The 20,146-nt window shown below is 38.9% G+C and overlaps 1 protein-coding gene across 2 annotated transcripts in view; it reads left to right on the top strand.

The window, feature by feature from the left end:
• The window catches only part of SEMA3A (semaphorin 3A), a 243,420-nt gene that overhangs the window by 181,538 nt on the left and 41,736 nt on the right, over positions 1-20,146 (top strand). For both annotated transcript variants that reach the window (XM_048301619.1, XM_048301618.1), the window contains one exon: positions 517-636. In XM_048301619.1, coding sequence (XP_048157576.1) covers positions 517-636 — 120 coding nt within the window. The remainder of the gene's footprint in view (positions 1-516; positions 637-20,146) is intronic.

Here is a 20,146-nt window from a genome sequence, read left to right as displayed (position 1 = left end):
AAAAAACCCCTTAAAACAACCAAAGCAAAAAGCACATAATTTCTATAGGAAAAATTGAAGGGATCTAAGGACTTTCTGAACCAAAACTGAACTCTTCAGTTCCCAGAGTTACATAAACCCAGTAGGCTGGAAGGAGCCTCTGGAGGTCTCCAGACCAAACTCCTGTTCTAAACAAGGCAATTTCACAGTTAGGTAGGTTTTCTGAGGCTGCATACTCCTGCCTGCCAGGGTAGGTGTGCTAGCTGCCACTGTTCCAGCCTAAGAATTCAAACAGATTTTTGCGAAGTGCACCAGCAGTCAGCAGATACATCTCATTTGTGAGAGGTTACAATTAGGCTCTGCAGTGAGAAATTGGGTCTAATCATCTATTTTCAATGACAATACGTTGCATATGGCTTGTTGTTTTGTAATTTACTCATTATCCCCATTAGCAAAATATGAACATATGACAGCTTTCTCTGATTTACCATGACTAGAAAATTGAGGAATGTTGCTTACAATTATGTCTTCCCACAGATGGAGAACTGTACTCTGGCACAGCAGCAGACTTCATGGGCAGGGACTTTGCCATTTTCCGAACTCTGGGGCATCACCATCCCATCAGAACAGAGCAGCACGACTCTCGGTGGCTAAATGGTATGTAAAATATACATTTCTCTGGTTACACTCATCCAGCCATTAAAGACTAGCACACAGCTTCGTTCCAGCAACATCTGTGACATATACACTCCTCTTTTATTTGGAGCAGAATTCTGTCTTAAACCAGTTAAACTAATCAAAAGTGATTTATAAAGAAGCATTTTTGGTTTAATTACACTGAGATTTGTGGAGTGTGATTAAATTTAAAACACACACAGACACTACAAGTTGGACAGAAGCTCAAGGCTTGTGAAGGCATCAGCCACACATCAACACAAAGTAGCTCCAGAGCCTTGGGCAGGATTGTGCCTTGTACAAGGTTTAATTTTTGCTGGGTTGAAGGGGACACGGCCACATCCAGCAGAAAGTCAATCAGCAGAACTTCTTGAGCAAGCCAAAGTTGTCAAGAGTTTGGAAAAAGAGAAAAGGGGCCTGGGCATTTCAAGCAATTTAGTTTCAAAATATCCAATAGTTCAGCAAGGCACAATAGCTTACATTATTGTATGGATATTACTAATCAAGCCTGTGGTTGTTTATTTGCGTGTCTGGGGAGAAAAAGATAGTTTCAGAGAAAATCTGATTTTGGCTTTGTGAACCAAAATACTTTAGAATGCATCTGAGTACTCTATCCGAGTTCTACTGAAGTCAAATTTCTAATAGCTCAAATGGAATTACACTTGGCTTTAGCTATACAAGGATATGAGCATTTTGGAAATGAGAATTTGTTGTCTGAAAAAGCTGACATTTGAATTAAGTAATACTAACGATAGTTGCTGAGTTAATTTAAACTTTAATTTTTTAAGAGTTAACTAGCTCTACTTTTGCTGTACATACTGCTTGCACCTGCACTCCTGTTTTTGAATTCACAAATTATTTTATTCTTAGACAGTTTTTGCTCCTAGCCATGTTATTTATGTCTCTGCTGAGGTTCATGCTTTCTTATGTGGTTTTGCAATTTAGTGCAAACTGTTCACACAAATTTTAATGTGTAAGAGCAGAGTATGTTTTAATACACAGTTTGTTATTAGCTGGTCAAAACCTTGTAGTATCAAATTGGGTGTCACATTAGCTGTATATACAATCCGTTACAACATCAGACCCTGACTCATAATTAAAACCACAAGATGCTATTGCAGGTTGGATTATCAACTCTATGTATAACATACATTGGATACACATGTCATAGAAGCGTGTATATGACAAATATGGATCTGTATTTTAATATGACAAGTTTATGAATGTGATGTATATCCTGTTAAATTTAGTTTTGCTGTAACTCGTGTGACTACTGTCTGTCTGGAGAACAGATTCAGGTCTTCCACACTTAAGTTCTACAGTCTGTGCTTGCCCAGTAACCCAAAAATTTTATTCTTTGGGTTATTTTATTATGACAATAAACAAAATTTCTGGACTTCGGGAAACAGTAAAGTACAAGGGTTATAGACATACCCATCTATCTTGATACCTGGTAGAGTAATAATGTGTTAAAGATAACCAACACCAGCTTTTGTTATGATAGTCATGATGACATAAAGCCCAATCATGCAAGCAAAATTTGCTTTTGTGCAGTAGATTTGCACAATGACAGCTGAGTCAGGGGGATTTATGCAGTGGGAAAGCGCAGCCATTGTCCACAGCCCCTGTACTACACTGCTGAAAATGTGTCATTCCTTTGTGGATTCGGTTATCAGTCTTTCAGCTCCAAATGTGAGAACTGCTTTTCCCAAATTAGCACTAGGGTTACATCTGACAGGGTGCAGAAACCACAACTTCTTTGTGCTCAAGGTGGGGAGGAGAAGACAGTCACACATAAAGAGCTGATGAACCTTAAGCTATCTTGAATTTAAGTAATTTTCAAAATGAGCATAAAAGTAGAAAGACAGCATTTTTTGTATCACAAGGTGAAGGTGATTTCCAACTCTTAAGTAAAGTTCTTGCACTATATTTCTGTATTGAAAGTTTCAAATTTAATTTAAAACAAGATAAGAATCAAATTGAAACCTTTAGAAATTATTCTCATAACTGTCCATAATTTAATAGAGAATGATCCTTAAGTACATTTTTGAAATCTCTCTCTCCACTGCAATTTAATACACTTACCTTCCTAATATGGAAAGATTGGCCTAAAATCTGCACTACAACATTCCTATTAAAGGCTCTGAGGCTTTACTGTTAATGTCCCAGTGATAAGATCCTGGCAGCCTTTCCACACAGCTCTCCTAATTTCAGCAACTAACATGGAAATCCAAAAATGATAATAGATTGGGTTTGAAACTCTGCAGGCATTATTATTTGATTATTGTTTTAAATTTGGTATTTGTCTTTTTAAAATATCATTATAAAAGAAGCTCTGTGTTTGCACGTGTTTAAAGTGGATATACTTTTAGTGAAACAGCCTCTCATTGAAGACTGAAGTGTACACTGCTTTTTTAAAGATCTCTATAAACTATTTTTGAACCTTAAGCCTGTAGAGCTTTACAAGTCTTTTAGTAAAGACATGGATTGCTGTGTAGTGGTGGGTTTGCTTTCCCGGTTGCTTTTTACAGTGTGCTTAACCTCAGGTGAAAAACCAGTATTCTAATGGGCATATACTGAAGGCTGCAAACCAACAGTTCTGATCAAACTTAGAGACAAATTCTCATCCCCCTAGAGTTTAATAGCTAGATGGTGAGGCATCCAGTTCTAAGACCTTGCTAATGTTTACTTCAGTCAGAGAAGGAACTAAACTGCTTTTTCCATACTAAGACTAAGGTCAGAGCCAACAGGGTGCAGAAAACACAGCTGTTTGGTACCAAAAATGGAGAGGAGAAGACAGTTGTACGTGAAGAGCTTGCAGACTTTTCCCAGAAATTAAGTCTTGCCCTGAGCTGGCATAAAAGTTGGACAGCATTACACAGAGTGATTAAGTTTTTGGGATTTAAGCAGGAACACAGAGTTCCTACAGAGATCACACACTCACATTCTGGAGATGTTCAACCTTCTTATAGAAGTTGTATGTTTTGAGGAAGAGAACTGTGCTCAGCCCAAGGGAAGGTGCTGACCAGCAGCTCTTAAAGACTTCTTAAGTCTTTTAGAGATATTAAATACTCACAGGCTTCTAAAGCTTTCATTTTGTATAAATAATTAAACAGTCACCAAGCCAAATAAAACAAGGGAGACTGATTCTATAGCCATGTAGTCAGGACATTCATCTAGAAGCTAGGGAACCATACATCAGTCACTGTAGCAGTGTATATTTAATTGTTGATACAGAGCTGGCCAGATGTGACAAGGAAGCATTTTGCAAAAACACAGTAAAATAAGCTGGTGCTCAGGGAAGTCATCTTGGATATGAAAAGCTGCAGTTCAGTGCCCCGACTGAATCATGTACTTTGATATAAGCCACATTCGTGCACACACCAGACATTCCTGACTCCTCTGGTACATGCATGGAGTTTCTCTGCATTAAAGAAGCTTTGGCAATCTTACTCAGTCCCAGTGAGGGTCGAGAATAGTTTTGAACTTTTGGGAAAAAAATTCTTAAGTTGAAAAAACGTCTCCTGTCCAGCTTTACTATAAGGAGCAATGGCCTTGATGTTACACATATATCTTACAAAGTCTTGCCTACAGGCAAGTTTCCCTTTAAATGTGCCATTGCCTCTCATAGTTCAGAGCCATAAAGTTATTTTGAAGAAGCATGGATCATGTCCTGCTTCCATGAACTGCTGCAGCAGTTAAAAGGAAAAGATGAGTGGAAGCCTGAGCAGGTGGGAGCAGCTTCTCCTGGTGCCAGGGAGTTCCCTGCTGCACAGCAGGCAGCGTTTGCTGTACAGCATCCCCACAGCATTCGTGCAAGGGCTGAGGGCATGGCTGGAGGCAAGAAGGCAGAACTGGCAGTGCAGTCTACCAGAGCTAATGCTGAGCAATGCAAAAGCAATGCACCCAAGGCAGTTTTCAAGCTGAAGATTAGAGGAGTGGAAGGAGAGAGTTTAAAGCTGTTCTCATCTCCTCTGACTTGAGCACAAGGGATCTGGCCTTAAATTGTTAACGTTTTGTAAAATGAATAACCATAAACATTTATTTTAAAAGCAAAGCAGGGTTGGGCTGAGAAAGATCTGAAAGGAAATGAAATCACAAAAGCTGCATTAAGACAGTATTATGAATCTGGTTTGCACCCCAGAAATAGTGGCCTCACTCACCCTCTTTACTAGACCTGGGGTTAAGAGAGACTGTCAGTCTGGATTTCAAGACTTGGCTTGGAATTTCCTTGCTTTTTATGGTTTTAAACCACTCTATGATATTATTTTAGCATGCTTTCCATGGCTTAATTTTTAAAGTGGAGTAGTAACTGTGCTTAGTCCCCCGAGGTTATTGTCCTTGGTAAACTTTACTTTACGGTTACATAAACAGCTGAGAATTATAGAAGCTGAGCGACTGTTCAATAAAAAAAAAAAATGTCCTCTTAAATTTAACAGGGTCCAAGGCAGGAAACATGGACTTGATACTCTCCTGGCATTCAAACAGAACTGTAGCCATCACTTTGTTTCCACTTATGGCACTTTGTAGAATGTCCCAGCACTGGCAATACACGCACATGATTTTGAATGTATACATATTGCACAGTAGAGTAATGTATGGCAAAAGAAAGACAAGATTACAGGTAGTTTATAGGATTTTTACCTCTCTAATAAAATGCATTGAATGTGTCAAAATGTTAGAAATTAATTACTCTTGCTGAGAATTGGGTGTGTACATATTCTGATCCTTGAACCTATAATTAGTCTCTGGTCAACCACACCAAACCCTTTCCCTACCTATGTGTAGCCACTGATGGTCCCCTGTGATGTGCCACTCCCTTGTCCCTAAATGCCTTCCCAGTTTCCCATTTTCCAGTTCACCTCCTACATATTCTTAATTCAGATATGCAGCATGCAGTAAAATACAGGTAAGCAGATGTGGAAACAGGCTGACAGAACCCAACCATCCTTGCACCTGGGATTGTTTCATTAAATGCATCTAAGATCTTGTTGGAGAAAGGAGGTGATGGATGCTACAAATACAAAAAAATCTCTGTTAAGAAGAGAGCTATTTAAACAAAGGAGATTTAAAAAGAAAAAGTGTGAACTGCATATGAATTTACTTAGTCTTCAAATTAGAAGTCTTAAACTGTGGTGGGAATGAAACTAGAAAAAGCTGCCCAATAGAAGTAGTCAGTGAGGCAGCCTAGATGGTTTTAAGAGGAACTCAGGTAACATTTTATGTGTTGTTATATAGCACACTTGCCTGACCCTGCAAGAGACTACAATGAGTCGAATAAGAAGCCTCTTCCAGGTCTGCCTTCCCATGAATTTACAAGGTCATATTTAAACAACCTTATGAGTGAAAACAGTGAGGGGATTTTTTTGTGTATGTCATTTTTCTTGTTGTTCTTTTGGTGTTGTTTTTTTTTTTTCTTGTGAAAGGATCTCTTGCATTTAAAATATGCATTTCTGTATTTGAACTGCATTAACAGCTGATATGTCCTATCATGAAGGCTGTAGTGTGGACTGAGTTCCACACTTTCCCACCATGGCTTACAGAGGCATGAACAACTCCGACCCTTGCAGGAACAAAACATGTCCATATATGCAAGTCTCATTTCTCACTCAATACGTCCTGCCACCCCCATTCCCGTTATCTTCATTGCTAAGAATAGTAATAAATAATTTCACAGTGATAAATTCCATGTGTGACAAATGCTAATGTCACCTAACACAGTGCTAGGAAGTGCTCAGAAACTATGGTGACGGTGGCATAATACTGTGAACAGAATGGCACACTAACTCAATTTACAAGTTTTTTTTTCTCCCTTAAGTCTGTAGATCCATATTTGAGAGATGGAGTATGAATTTTAAGTTGTTTTTCTCATTGCAATCTAACAAGCTTCTTCTATATACATTTTTTGTTACAAACTGTTCTTTTTTTTCTTGGAAGAAACGTAGAATTTCTGAAATCACTAAATAAATTATTATTTCTTATTATTATTACTTGACTTTTGTCCTGTCACTGATCTGAAATGGTTACAGGTCAGGAAGCCAAAGGCCTTGCTGAATGCTTGACCAGAACCAGCTGATTCAATTGAACCTGTCTGATAACTTTTCCCTGTATCTTTATACAAAGTAAGAGAAGCATTTGGTTCAGAAATCTAAGACCAAGTAGCAATTAGAGAATGTACTGAACAGTTTCAGTGGATGTGAGAAAGGTCATGAAGATGGTGGGTGGAGACAACCAGAAATAATATAATCTTCCCATCAAGTGGCCTAAATGAAATTATTTGAAATCATTCTAGGAAATAGATCTCGCTCTCTCTCCCTCCCATGCCCCTAGGATTAGGTAACTGTCTTCATTAAATGTCAGTGCTGTGGATGAGATTGTTTTTTTCTGTTTAGGTTGAAAAGGTGGTAAAAGTAGCCAGAGGACAAGTTTCAAGGTTAGAGTGGAAAAAGCGGGTAGGAAAGATGAAGCAGCAGAGAGCATTCTCCTGGTCTGACTGCACATTTTGGAGGCTTCCTGACACTATAGAGAATATGACCTGGAGCAGGAAGACTTGCCTCAGTAAACGTATTGGTCTGAGCTATAGCCACAGTATGCTTCAGGAAGTCAGGAAACAAGTTAGTCCAGGAACCTAACTTAGGATATGTTTGCATTACATGGTTAACCATGAGCTCGTTTATGGGTTTTAACTTGGTCAGCCTTACTATCCACACCAAAAAAATGTAATAGCTGGGAGCGTAGATTAGAAGCCATGCTTTGCTGCAGTTCTTTCATTCTGTGATCTTTATAGTGCATATAAGATCAAAAATAATGGGAGAGCTCAGAGTTCTTTGTTCACTGTTTCCGCTGGAGACCAGAAAAGTTTCTCTGCTGCGTGTAGTACAGTTTTAGGAAAGAAGTTCATGGCTCTCAAGACAAGCAGTGTGGGATATGACCCCGGTCCCAACCAGATCACTGCAGCATAGTCTTTCTTAAAAGAGACTTGGCAGTGATGGCCAGTTTGAGATCTGCACTCACTCTTGTGCACTGAACTGGTCTATTGGTGATGTGCCTTAAAATTGCTAAATTTTAAGGTTTTTATTTAAATTGTGAATTGAAAGGTCAACGTATCAACATATATGAGGTTAACAGCCCAGTAAATCCTGGTGAGTCTCATGCTGGGGGAGATCTGAGAGTGCAGCCATTCCCATCACCTTCTCTGGAAGGCAGTTGGGTGAAAGAACCAGAACAAGCTCTGGGTAGATGCTGGATGTGGATAAATCAATGTATCTCTGTACTGGGCAAAACTGGTGATCTCATTTAGGTGTTCAGATTCAAATTTGATGATGCAGGTGAATTGCTTTCTATAGTTTTCTCTCCTTCAGAAGAACAAATCTGACTCTCTTCTGCCTCTTTCAGCAGCAGGAGCTGTGTAAATATCCATCTGCATGAGCACACTCTAGGAGTACATTCAGTAGGAATAGTGCAGCTCTGTGCCCTTCTCACACTGGTGAAAAACACCTGCAATTTTCTGATTATCAATAGTCCCAGTGATATTCTATCTCCTCTAAAAAGCGTTTTTTCTTTTTTTTTTTTTTTTAACCTAATATGGATTTTTTTTTCTATGGATTTTTTTCAATGGATAACTTATGGAGTTGGCAGTGGATGGCTTTGTAAAGTCATGGTCTGTCCACCTAAGGTGACAAACTTAGTATATTATTCAAGCAGTGACAATAACCTCTACTAGAAAGCTTTGTGTACTCCTTTCAGTATGATTAAAAAGATAATTTCTATCTATATATTTATCTATCTATCTATCTGTTACCCACATGCATCAGTTCATAGGAAGACTCTCCCTTTTCCCTGGAGATAAATCTCAGTAGGAAAAAAAGAGTCATTTGTCCAGAACAGGTGTAGTGTTCAGGTTCTAAGTTTGCATTTTGCTTTGCTTTTGGTATAGAACCTACTTTAAGTTATACAACACCAGTTTCTTTGTAATTATCATCTTTGCAGAGATCCAAATCAGCTTAAGCAAAAGGAAAGTTCAGATTAGGTTGCAGGATTCCAAAGACAAAGCCTCTGTGTTATAGGCCTTGCAAATTCAAGTACGTTTCCCATGATCTCTGTGAGAGCTCATCACAGCTCTGATGCTTGAAAAACAGTGACTTTTAGCTACCAAATTGTGCCTCCTTTCTTGTTCACAAAAGTCACTAACTAGTTTTTCAGAAAAGTGAAGCAGAAATCTGCTTGTAGGAGTCACACAGCAGAATACTAATTGATTTAAACAAAGGAGGAGTGGGTCTGTTACAGCCCCCTTTATTGGGATATGACATACATCTGAATTTTCTTTCTACGTTCTTGTGTTATTTTTTTTTTCCCTTCTGCTCTAGCCATCAATTTAATGAGTGATGACCCTGTCAATACCAATTTCCTCTTCTTGGCCACCATGTTCAGAGTTTGGTGGGCATTCAATAGAGATTTACTGTTGACTGGGTAATTTGAGTTCATGTGTGTGGTGAAAAATTAGTGAGGAGAATTACCCCGAAAAGTGGATGCCATGACAATGCATGTCACCATGGTGTGACCAGCTCTGCTGACATAGGTTTCAAAAGCTCTCCCCCTGTGAAAATGGGGCCTGTTTGCAAATTAATTAGTTTCTGGCAGCAGCTTGATTGTTGACCCAAAGTTTGTAGAGTGGAAAAACAATCAGATTAGTGTGTTCAATATAAAGGCCCAGCGCGGTGCTCGAGTGCAGTTTGCCAAAATGTTGAAGCCGTGAATAGAGTGAAACAAATTCTTTTTTGAGAAGCCAAGGCAAAGGTTAAGTGTGATGTGACTGGAGCATGCTGGCCATGGGGCGGTGGGGAGAGAATTAAAGGTTTCAGCCACACAAAAATAGTGAGTGCTGAGCGAGTTGCATTGAATTTAATGAAATTCACATCTTCAGACGCAAAAGTGCTTGGCAATGTTTTAGTCTGTGTTAAAGGGAGAAATAAGATGGCTTTGTTTTAAGAAGTATTCTTTGTACATCCATGTTGGACACCAGCGACTGAGCCTCTAAAGAGTTTTAGAGACACTTCCTGAGCCTCCACGCTGTTTCTAAGCACCTGCAGACTGAGGTTTGTACCAGTTCCTCCCACTCCCCACCACACACTAACTCCCTTTATCTCTAGTGATTCAATCCAAGCTTCCCATTCATCAACTCCAACATTTGGGCAGGGTTCTTCTTTTAAATAGTGCTGGTGTGGGGGCTTATGGACAAATATATTGGAAATCCATGCTTGTGAATAAATGACTGGCTAAAGCTTGTTATCCAGGTAGTGAGTCAAAAGATATATACTAAAAAATACAACAGGCCATATCTGTAGCTGACAAAACATGACAATGACCCCTATGCAGCCAAGATCTGATTTCTACTCATTACTGTGGCCATTTCATTATTACTCTTCATTCCTTCAATGGCTATTTTTTTAATATATGTTTACCCTTCATCATCCATTTTTGTTATTCACTGTTATTATCACTCTTGTAATATTTCCTTTGTATCAAACAATCCCTATGCATTTTAAAAACTATTGTTTTCCCACTATGACAAATAGAAAGAAGGAAAATACCAACTATTGTGAAGGAGCCCATGTTCATGGGCAGTTGAGGTATCTTTGCTTGGACCAATGTCTTAGCCCTGTTGGCCTGGATCAGAATGCCTGGCAGACCCAGGGGAATGGGAGGACAGAGCTGCTGAGCTCAAAATATGAAGGGCGCCACACAGCCCACCACATAGCCCCCACCCCATCAATTAACTGAGATGCCCAGCAGAGTTAATGATATGAGGATACAGCCCCTTAGTCTGTTCCCACCTCTTTCCCCCATTCCATAAAATTCCAATTCTTAGCCTGCGACCTGTGCAAACTCTGTGATTTGTTCTCGGTAATGGGGCTGAACCTACCCCCTTCACACTAACATTCCTGAACCGTGAATTGCTTGTCCCAAAAGGCATTTAGTGTTGCTTGCAATTAACGCAACTGATTGCTCAAAGCCGGCACCTGAGGTGGCATGGAGCCAGCTGGAAGCATAATTGGCTCCTTAGCTGGAGAAACATCCACTTCACAGTGGAGTCTGTGATGACGGAATTATTAGTTCAAAGTAAGCCAGGTATGTGAATACCTGTTCTATACATTAAAGCCTCCACTAGCACTAGGCACAGATGAATTATCGCAGACTCAAAGCCTCCCTTTCTCTCTGTCTCCGGAACTTCCTCTTCTCTTTGTTCATGAAATCGCACACATTTCAGCCTGAATATTTGTAAGGCTGAGTAATTGCTTTTGTTCTTTGGGTTATTTAATTACAAATCTCAGTAGATGACAGGTCCTCTGCTCTAAAGGAAGACATCACATTTGCACAGTTACAGAATCCCAACACAAATGTGTGTGGCAAATCAGTGACTGCAGATTTATTCATGCCCTCTGGGACCTGCACTGCCTTTTCAGCTTAGCATGCAATATGATTTAAATTACAGCTTGTGCAGAGCTGTGCCTTGGGATTACACTCCATGTTTCCAACTGTTTATAGTTCAGTGAGCTTTAACCTCTATGATTCTGAAAATTAAATAATGTCACGGCTGATATCAAACTGATGGCTGGTACTAGATTACTAAATACTGTGTAGTATTAAAAGCCTATTTTTACAACAAAGTGGAAACGTCAATGTATTTAAAACAATGATAGCACATTCAGGTAGTTCAAGAACACAATTCAAAAGTTACCCTAGCCAAGAATGGCAAAGCTAATATTAAACTCTGTTATCAAGGATATTGTTTCAACTCCTGTATTTAGCAGAGTTGTGGCTCTGGACTTTACTAGAGGAAGACTTAGCCTAACACAGTGATTTGTGATGAGGTAGACACAAAGAGTATGTAAGATCAAGAAATGTAGACAGAGCATCTGTTGAAGTTAAATTCAAATTTGTTAATTCCTTGCAGAAGTTTCATTATTTCTGAAATAGTGTGATATATCAAATGTTACATCTTCAAGACTTTTTGTGCTGTAACTGTGGACATCTTAATATTTCTGTAGCCTTTGAAGAGGAGCAGAGGAAACACCTAATTAGAAAATTCTGTATTTAATATGACATGTAATTTCCCATCAGATTACATTTCATTATTTGCAGGGGTTTAATTGATGCAAAAACATTTAGTCATTTTTCTCTATTTAGTTCTGCAAACCCACGTTTCCAGGATAGAAACTGTTCCAGTCCCACCTGAGCCACTTCACCGTGTCCCTCCCCAGGCTCCATCAGGCAACACTGTGAAACAAAAGGGTGAAACTGATGTCACCATTAGCAACATTTAGGCCACAGAGCCTCATTCATGACTGTGTTGTAAGGAAGGGGGAACAGGAAAAGGAAAGGACAAATGGGAGAGACAAATGGATACTTATTTTTCACTTGTAAAGGCATCATGTTGGACTAAATAACAGAAAACAAACAAAGAAGAATTCACACAATCTCAGTTATCAGATATGATGGACAGATCACAGACACACAAAATGTTTGATAAATGGTTCCTCGATTGAGTTTTGACACAGCAGTATGTCCTGAACTTCCTATTTTGCTGCATTGCCAGAGTTATGCTTCTTTTTCCCCTTGATCTTTAGAGTGCCCTATACTACTTATTTCAGGCTTCTGTGTCCAGCTCTTAGTTATCAAAGTGGTGTCAGAAATACCCCATCCCTTGCTATTACATTGGATTCCATGGGCTTGTACAAATTCACCCTTTTTAAAAGGTGGCTGTTATATTTGATTTTTTTAAACATGTAGCTAAGTGCTTTTACATACCATACAGTGAAAAAAAAAAAAAAGATATGGTAAAGTTTATAGTAACATCTAAGTGGTCAAAGTATGCAGGTGATGACTAGCTAATAGTTGATAGTCAGAAGCAGTGAATGCCTCAGATGATGTGCTGGTGTGCAGATAACATACAGTGTTACTGAAATGTGGTAACTTTGCTTTTAAGAATCTCAGTATCAGTCTCAAATGTAGTAGCAGCGTTGTACAAAAGACTATTGAGAGTGACCCACCAAAACTGAGGCTGATAAGCCTTTTTAGCTGTTTTCCCTCTGTTCTGAGATCACTGTATCACTGGTGTGTATAGGCTGAATGTTTCTGTTGGTAAGGTGAGCTGCCTTGTAGTGTTACCAGGGAAATTATCTCTTTCAAAGGCAAGGGTTAAACTGTTAGTCTTTGAGACTACCATTTATTGTGCAATATGCAGCAGAATTTGATGTTCCAGAGCACTTAGAGCTGCCACAAACACACTGAGTAAATGAAGACAAAATAGTTCCATTTCTGTTTTACCTTTTAAAGTGATAAACTGGCCTGTGTTTTTGTTAGGTTCCTGGATTATGGAGTCTTTTTAACATATCTTCAAATATGTATAAATTTAATTCCCTCTTGGTAGGCTTTAAAGATTTCTGTTCAGGTAAGTGCAGCAAGATTTGTAGGAAGATTTTGTTAGAGAAGTTGGCATAAGCAGAAACAAGAAAACCTTACAGTGACAGCTTTTTTACAGATGATCATTCAGAAAAAGCAAAAGAAAAGTTACTTTAAAGACTAGATTACGTATTTTTCCCATTCAATGCACAACTCTTATGAAACAGTTGCAAGCATTCAATGATAATACATTATCTGTGATATATTGCCATATATCTGCGGATTGGTGTTTATTGATTCTTTTACTGCTGTTTGGGCAAAATTCAATATCCTCATAAGTAAGAAGTGTTCCACTGATGTCAGTGAGATTATTCATATTTCCTGAACTCTATGGTAACATTTGTCAGACTGTAAAATTTGGTAGTCATGGGGCACAGCTCTCTTCAGTTACCCATTTCTTCAGTCTCAATGTCCTGTTCTCCTGTTTCTCTAAAGCAACTTTCAGTAAGGGCAGAAAAATGAGAGAGGAAGGTACCAAACCTTTCCATGTGGTATTTTATATGGATTTGTGAGTCATCAGCTTTTTTCACAAGATTGTGTAAATGGGTTGTCATTATCAATACTCAGTTCTGTTCCATGTTTGACATACTGTCAGCTTTAATATTTTTTTGTCAGACCTGTTGGTAGAAAGCATTGTTTAAAAAAAAAAAATCCAGTTTCCCACTTATTACAGGACCTATATTTTTTACTACATTTCTTTATTTTATTACTTTTAAAATACTTCTGTTAAACTTTCTGCCAATTCCTCTCCCTGCAGTTTATGTATCACAAGCAAGTGTGCTGCAAGGTCCTCCCTCCCTGCTTTTAAAAAACACTAAAATTTTGAGTCTGATACAATGAAATTTTCACTCTTAAAAGTCACAGAAATTACATCAAATATATCTGAAGTGCTGTCAGTGAATAAATAAAAAAAAAAAAAAGAAGGGTTTCTTTGTACAGAATTAAAGTATGAACCAAGGAAACAATGTTTGAGAAGCGCAGCTTTCTGACTGTGTGGGTACTATTGCAAAACTTTTCTATCTGAAGCAACGTCACAGTTTTCATCTCACCTATGCTATCAAATACTTTTTTTTTTTCTTTTTTAATGAACAGAACTAAGTTTCACATCAACAATAAATGACTACATGATTTCATTATTTCTGTTGTGTAAAACTGTGCTAATACCTTATGTTGACTGAAGCTAGATTAAGTTGGAAACACACATTGTGCTCACATGACTACTGAAAGAGGTTGTCATAACTGATGCTATCACTGAATACCTCTGGTTCTGCTGAGGGGTTTTGCTTCCTCTTACAGATGCCTTACTGCATTTTGTGTTGCTGTGCAACACTGACATATGAGCTAAAACCAGTCATTCACCCAGCCCTTTCCTCAGTCTTTGTTGCCATCCCTCATTAATCCTACTTTAATGGACTTTGTGTCAAGTTGCTTTACACTAGCTGTAAAAGTTCATTATACCAACAAAATGTTTCTCATATTTTGACAAAATTACCTCAGTTCTTTAGCCAAATCTAAAGGATTTAACAAAGAAATTAAATTATGGGAGATCGGAAAGGTTAGGTAATTGCTACAGGAGTGTTCTCTACTGGATGACTCCTTGGGAACTGGCGTGAGCTGATGATCATTTCCAGATGAATGAATATCTCTCACTGAGAGTTGAGACTGTGGTAGATACCTGTCCAATTTTTGATGTGACATCAGGGAGGAGATTTTTTTTTACAGCTACACAATCTCTTCCACACACTTCAAATTGAACCTGGCAGTACAAAATTTGGAGGTTTTCTTCCTGTTTTCAAAATAGATTATTTTTGTCACAAAGGACATATTTATTCACTTTTTAGGCAGAAAAAAGTAATATTTCTGTGGACAAATGGTTCTGGAGACAGGGTTATGCACTGCATGGAGCTGACAGAGAAATGTTAGGAATTTAGCTTTCAGGAGACACAGGCTGAAGATATGCTTGTCAAGCCAGTGTGGTTCAGCTTTTTCCAGTCATACTGTTGAGGGCTGTCCTATTTTCCCTACACTGGAATATGTTTGCCATGTTAATCTCCAGCTGTTCCTCACACTCAGCCAGGTATTTGCCTCCTGCAAAGTGCTGTGTCAGGAGTTTGGCTGATGGTGCTGCAGCATGTTCCCTCTGCCTTCAGGACACCTTCTTGCACCCTTGATTTCTAGGTGGCAAAGAGGAAGAATATTCCAACAAGACATAGACACACATCTCTCAGCATTCAGAAAGGCCTGAGAAAATCACATTAGTGGAGAGGAACAGGTTTAGTTTCTGGCTTTTAGGATCAACTGCCATAAACTGCTTCGGCATCTCCAGGGACTTGTGCTTCACCTGTGAATTTTCAGAGCTTACAAAAGGCAGGCCTGTAGCATGGCTGTATATGCCAAAAGTCTGTAACATCCCAAATCAGAAACATCTTTTGTCTTCAGTGCCTCCACGCTCCACTTCCTCCCCTAATACATCACTTCTTAGCATAAAGACTGTGGTATTTAGTTCTTGTCACTCATCCAGAGCTCTAAAGATGTAGGTTACACAGTTAAGGCACAGGCTTTCTGGTCTTATTTCCAAACATCAATGTCAAAAACTTCAGATAAATGACTGAGAGAGGAAGAAACAGGTTCTTAGCTGGAACTCTCATTAGCTTTAAGAAATACAAAAAATTGAGATTAAAGTATTCCTAAGTGGAGACAATGTGCTGCAAGGCTCACTTTCTGTTCTGTGATGGACACTAGTTTTCTCAATTGCCCAATTACTCTCTCTGAGGGACAAGTAAATAAGTTTAAAATTAATTGTGTTGATAGATATACGACAACCTTAAAACATAGTCAGTAATGGAAAAGAGGTGTTAATTTTGCTTCTTTCTCTGTAAGGAGATAATAATCACCTCTATTAAATTAAATGGGGTGGTTAGATCATAAGCATTGTTTTGTGAGAAATCTAATTTATGTTGAGCATTAAGCTATAATTTTACTGAACTTTTGTATTCACTTTTCTTCACCATATAATTAGTCTTTAACAGGGAATCAAAACTATTGTTGTCTCTTTAGAACAAAGGCTTCAGAAACCGGTAATTGCATCAGAGATCAACATTTTCTTCCTTCTCTTTCCTGTGGGAGCTAAAATGTTATTCGCAAGGTATGTTCATGCTGAATTATGCCTCTAAGGCAGAAGAGATGAGGCATCTTGAGGTGGTGGCATTGTTTTGGCAGGTATTAAGGGACTCATTCACGCTATTCTAGAGGTGCTGAGCACCCCAAACTGAGGTTGTGCTCCTCTTACTGTCACTTTGCTTTGCATCACTGCCAGCCCCTGGGAGGGCACCCATGGCTTGGTCCCCAGCCTGGTCTTGTCAAGTTTTCACTTCTGCTAGCTGCCCAGCCAGCATGGAGCCTGAATGCTTTAGGATGTTATAACACATTTGCTTTTGCCTCAAATACAAATCAGTCATTCCTTAAAAAAACCCAGTCATTTTAATTCAGTTTTAACATCTCTCACAATGAGAATGGATGCATAGATAACACTTATGGTCAAGCCACTGTAAAAGCCACAAGGACTAGAGTCCTGTTGCTGTTTGTGTAAGTGTACCATTGAGATGTAGAAGAATTTACACATGTAAAAACACGGTGTGCCTTTTTTAATGCACGTCTCTTTGCGTGTTACATTGCTGCTGCACCCATGTATTGAAATGACAGAAGAGTGATATGTTGTTGCTACTTTTAATACCTTTCATCCTTGAAAATCTATAATCTCCTTATGTCACACAAGTCACCACTGAAGCATAGCAGCTGGATTCTGCAGAGGAAGGGTTTGTTGGTTTTTTGGGTTTTTTAATTCTGAAAAGACTTTCGAATAAAATAAAATACAATAAAATTAAATTTTTAAGAAGTACACTATTGAAATTAAAAGAAGCCTTATTAAACCTCATACTTATTAGCCTGTTTTATAATCTGTGACACAAAAATTGCCTTTACTAATCTTTGAAAAATTAATAAAAAACAGGATATCACTTCTAAGAAGGAGAAGCTGGCTGACATAACTAACACACTACTTTAAGATCATCTTGACTCAAAGATAAACTGCTTGATGAAGATCATCAGTCTTTAAAACTCTTTTCTGATGGAAATTTCCATTGCAAAATCAGTGAGGGACCATAGGGCTTCTTACCTTGTAATAGCTGCTGACAGCTTGATCATGCATGGCCTGCATGCCACACATCCTCCTGACTTTGTAAACAGCGTCTTTAAATGACATCTCTACTCTGTAGTCTGTCCTTTCTATGTTAGCATCTGACAATAAGTTACCACAAAACCCTCACATTAGCTCCATAATAGCCACAAGTTGTCCCTTGTGCAAAGAGCATTCCCACTTTGAGGATGTGGTCTGATGCCATCCATGTTATTGAGGAGCTTCACTGGAAGCAGTGAATCCATGAGAGCTCTGCTGTGTTTGCCTGACTCAACAGCAGCAAGTGGAATGTGAAAGTTGAGGAATTTAAATGAAGGGACTTTAAAAGAACACCACTAAAAGCTTTGCTGTTTTGTAAACTACACTTGAGAGTGTAAAACCACAAACCATCTTAGCTCTCTCATCACCACATATTAACAGCTTTGTCCTCTGGTGACCTTACCGAGGCAGAGGCTCTGCTCTGCACATTTGTGACTGGAGCTGCAAGTCTCCTCTCTGTGGGTAGTAGGGCTCACTATGAGAGCAAGTCCAGATTTTCTGAGGATAGTGTTTGGGTCTCCGTGCTGGATCTCAGCGGACAGGCGCTGTACATGGTTATGAAGTCTTGAGTAGCTGTCTGTTTTTGTTGTTAAATTTTTAATTTCAGCTTCTCTAGTCTTCCTCTCCTCAGGGTCCCAGTCACCCTCCACTACTTTTCATTAAATTATAGCAATTGCAGTTTTACTGAGCGTAAAATTTCCCTAGTTCCCTAAAATTTTCTTGCTGTGAACTGATAAATTAGTAATTTTGACTGTAAATATACAATAATAGGGGCATCCAGTTCAAACTCTCTACAAAACATTTCCTAAGAGAACTGCCCTTTGGCTCCTGTCAAGTGATGAGGAGATGACCCCAGCTTCTGTTCCTTCAGCTTACTCAATCTTGACAGCTAAAGGTAATTTCTGTGCCTTCAAGTTTATAGATCTTCATTAAAATGCTAATATGATTCAGTTAGAAAGCCAATTTCTGACTTTTATTGTTTCTTGCTCTTGGGTGTGTGTGTGTATTTGTGCGGTTGTTGCTGCTAAAGAATAACATTTGTTAAAGAACCAATGCAGATCGATTTACCTTTGCTTTTCCTCAACCTGAAATGCTGAGCCAGGCAAAACATGTTTCCATTACTTAAATAAGCAAACAATGGCATATAAATCATAGAGGCAGCTGGACCAAGGTGTCATTTTCATAAAGAGCCAGGTTTCTCAGGAAGGACAGTTTAATGGGCTGCTGCCAATGAAACGTCTGCGGAGCTGGTAATTGCAGGAGGGCGCACAAAGTGGTGTACAAAGGTGTCATGTGGGATCTGAGAAATAGCACCACAGCCAAGACAACTGGAAAAAGGAGACTGAAAAAGGTGTGGGTTTTAATAATTTGCTTCTTAAAGGCTGATTGTTTTAAATAAAAATATAAGTTTTTATTTTTAGCTTGTTCACTTTGGCTGCAAGATCAGAGAAGTGTTTTTAGCTGTTATTTTATTTTGATCGTGTTTATGCTGTGGCTTGGTTTCTCCTTTGATCATGCTTAAACATGTTTCAGAAATGTTTGTTTGATGTATGCTGTTTTTTAAAGCTCTCTTCCACATTGTCTGCCTGTGTTTTTTAAAAGCGATGAATCATTGCAAAATATTTGCTGTCAAATTATTTCTTAAGTCCATTTTCCCAAAACAAGCTTTCTGGACTTTCAGCCAATGGGAGACTGCTTTCAAACAAGAAAGTGTTGAACTGTTGTAACAGCATTTCTGAGGGCTTCATGGATTGGAGGCAGTTTTAGGGTTGCAGAATACTCCATAAATCACACTCAGAAATTTGAAGTTTTCACCTACCCCCAATAGCTGCAGTGCACTCACTTTTACAGTTGTTACTGGTGGGTTTGGATCAAAGTCCCACTTCCTCTTCAGTAAAACTTGCTTGAAGTTCATTCCGGCATTTTTTTTCTGGCTGTGTTGAATGTATGAAATAGGTCAACCCTGACTGAATTATTTTAAACTTCCCATGGGGACTCCTTGATACGAAACCTGTTTAATTTTGCAGGGTAAGGCAGGGCAGTCTTGATACTTGAACATACACATTCATGGATGACATTCTTTCTTCTGCTGCATGGGTAAGCAATTAGGAGAGTCAAGGAGAAGTCCCTAATTCCCTCATCTGTGGATATCTCCCTTGCAATCCTCAAAGAAGAGCAATAAAAAAGTGCTGTGCAGTCCATGGAGAGGGCTGTGTTGCGTGACTGTAGGCCATCTGGCTGATTGATTCATCAGGACCCTCAGCAGCCAGTAGTGAGCATGGTCTGAAGCCCTGGGGTTAAATGCAAGTGTGCATCAAGCCTCGGGCAAGTCAAACAGCCCCTGCACTAGTGAAACAATAAAGAACACACTACACATCACTGGTTCACACCACCCACTTCATAGCTTTATAACCCATGAAATTATCAACCACTTTTCTCTCCCTCTCTCCACACATGGTATCATGATGTTGTTTCTGTAACCATTACATTCATTCTGAACAGAAATTAATCTATTTCTATATGCAACAGAACACATGTAGCCTGTTCTTCCTTTATTTGCTTCACTGCATAGACATAGATCTATTACGTGGAAGAGGGGCAAAAAACCAAACACCACCAGGTAACAAGAGCCAGGGACCTATAACATGAAGAACCACTCTTTATTGACTAAAATGTATCGATTTAACTAGATGGCAAAGCAATCCAAGGTGTGCTCAATAAGAAACATCAGTGTTCAAAAAAAACCTGTTCCATGACGTACAATGGATGTGTTTCTAATATGAGGCTGTGTGACTA

This window comes from Corvus hawaiiensis, chromosome 4, assembly GCF_020740725.1.
Source record: "Corvus hawaiiensis isolate bCorHaw1 chromosome 4, bCorHaw1.pri.cur, whole genome shotgun sequence".
Lineage (NCBI taxonomy): Eukaryota > Metazoa > Chordata > Aves > Passeriformes > Corvidae > Corvus > Corvus hawaiiensis.
Note: the sequence above shows the minus strand (reverse complement) of the source record. Positions and strands in the feature narration are given on the sequence as shown.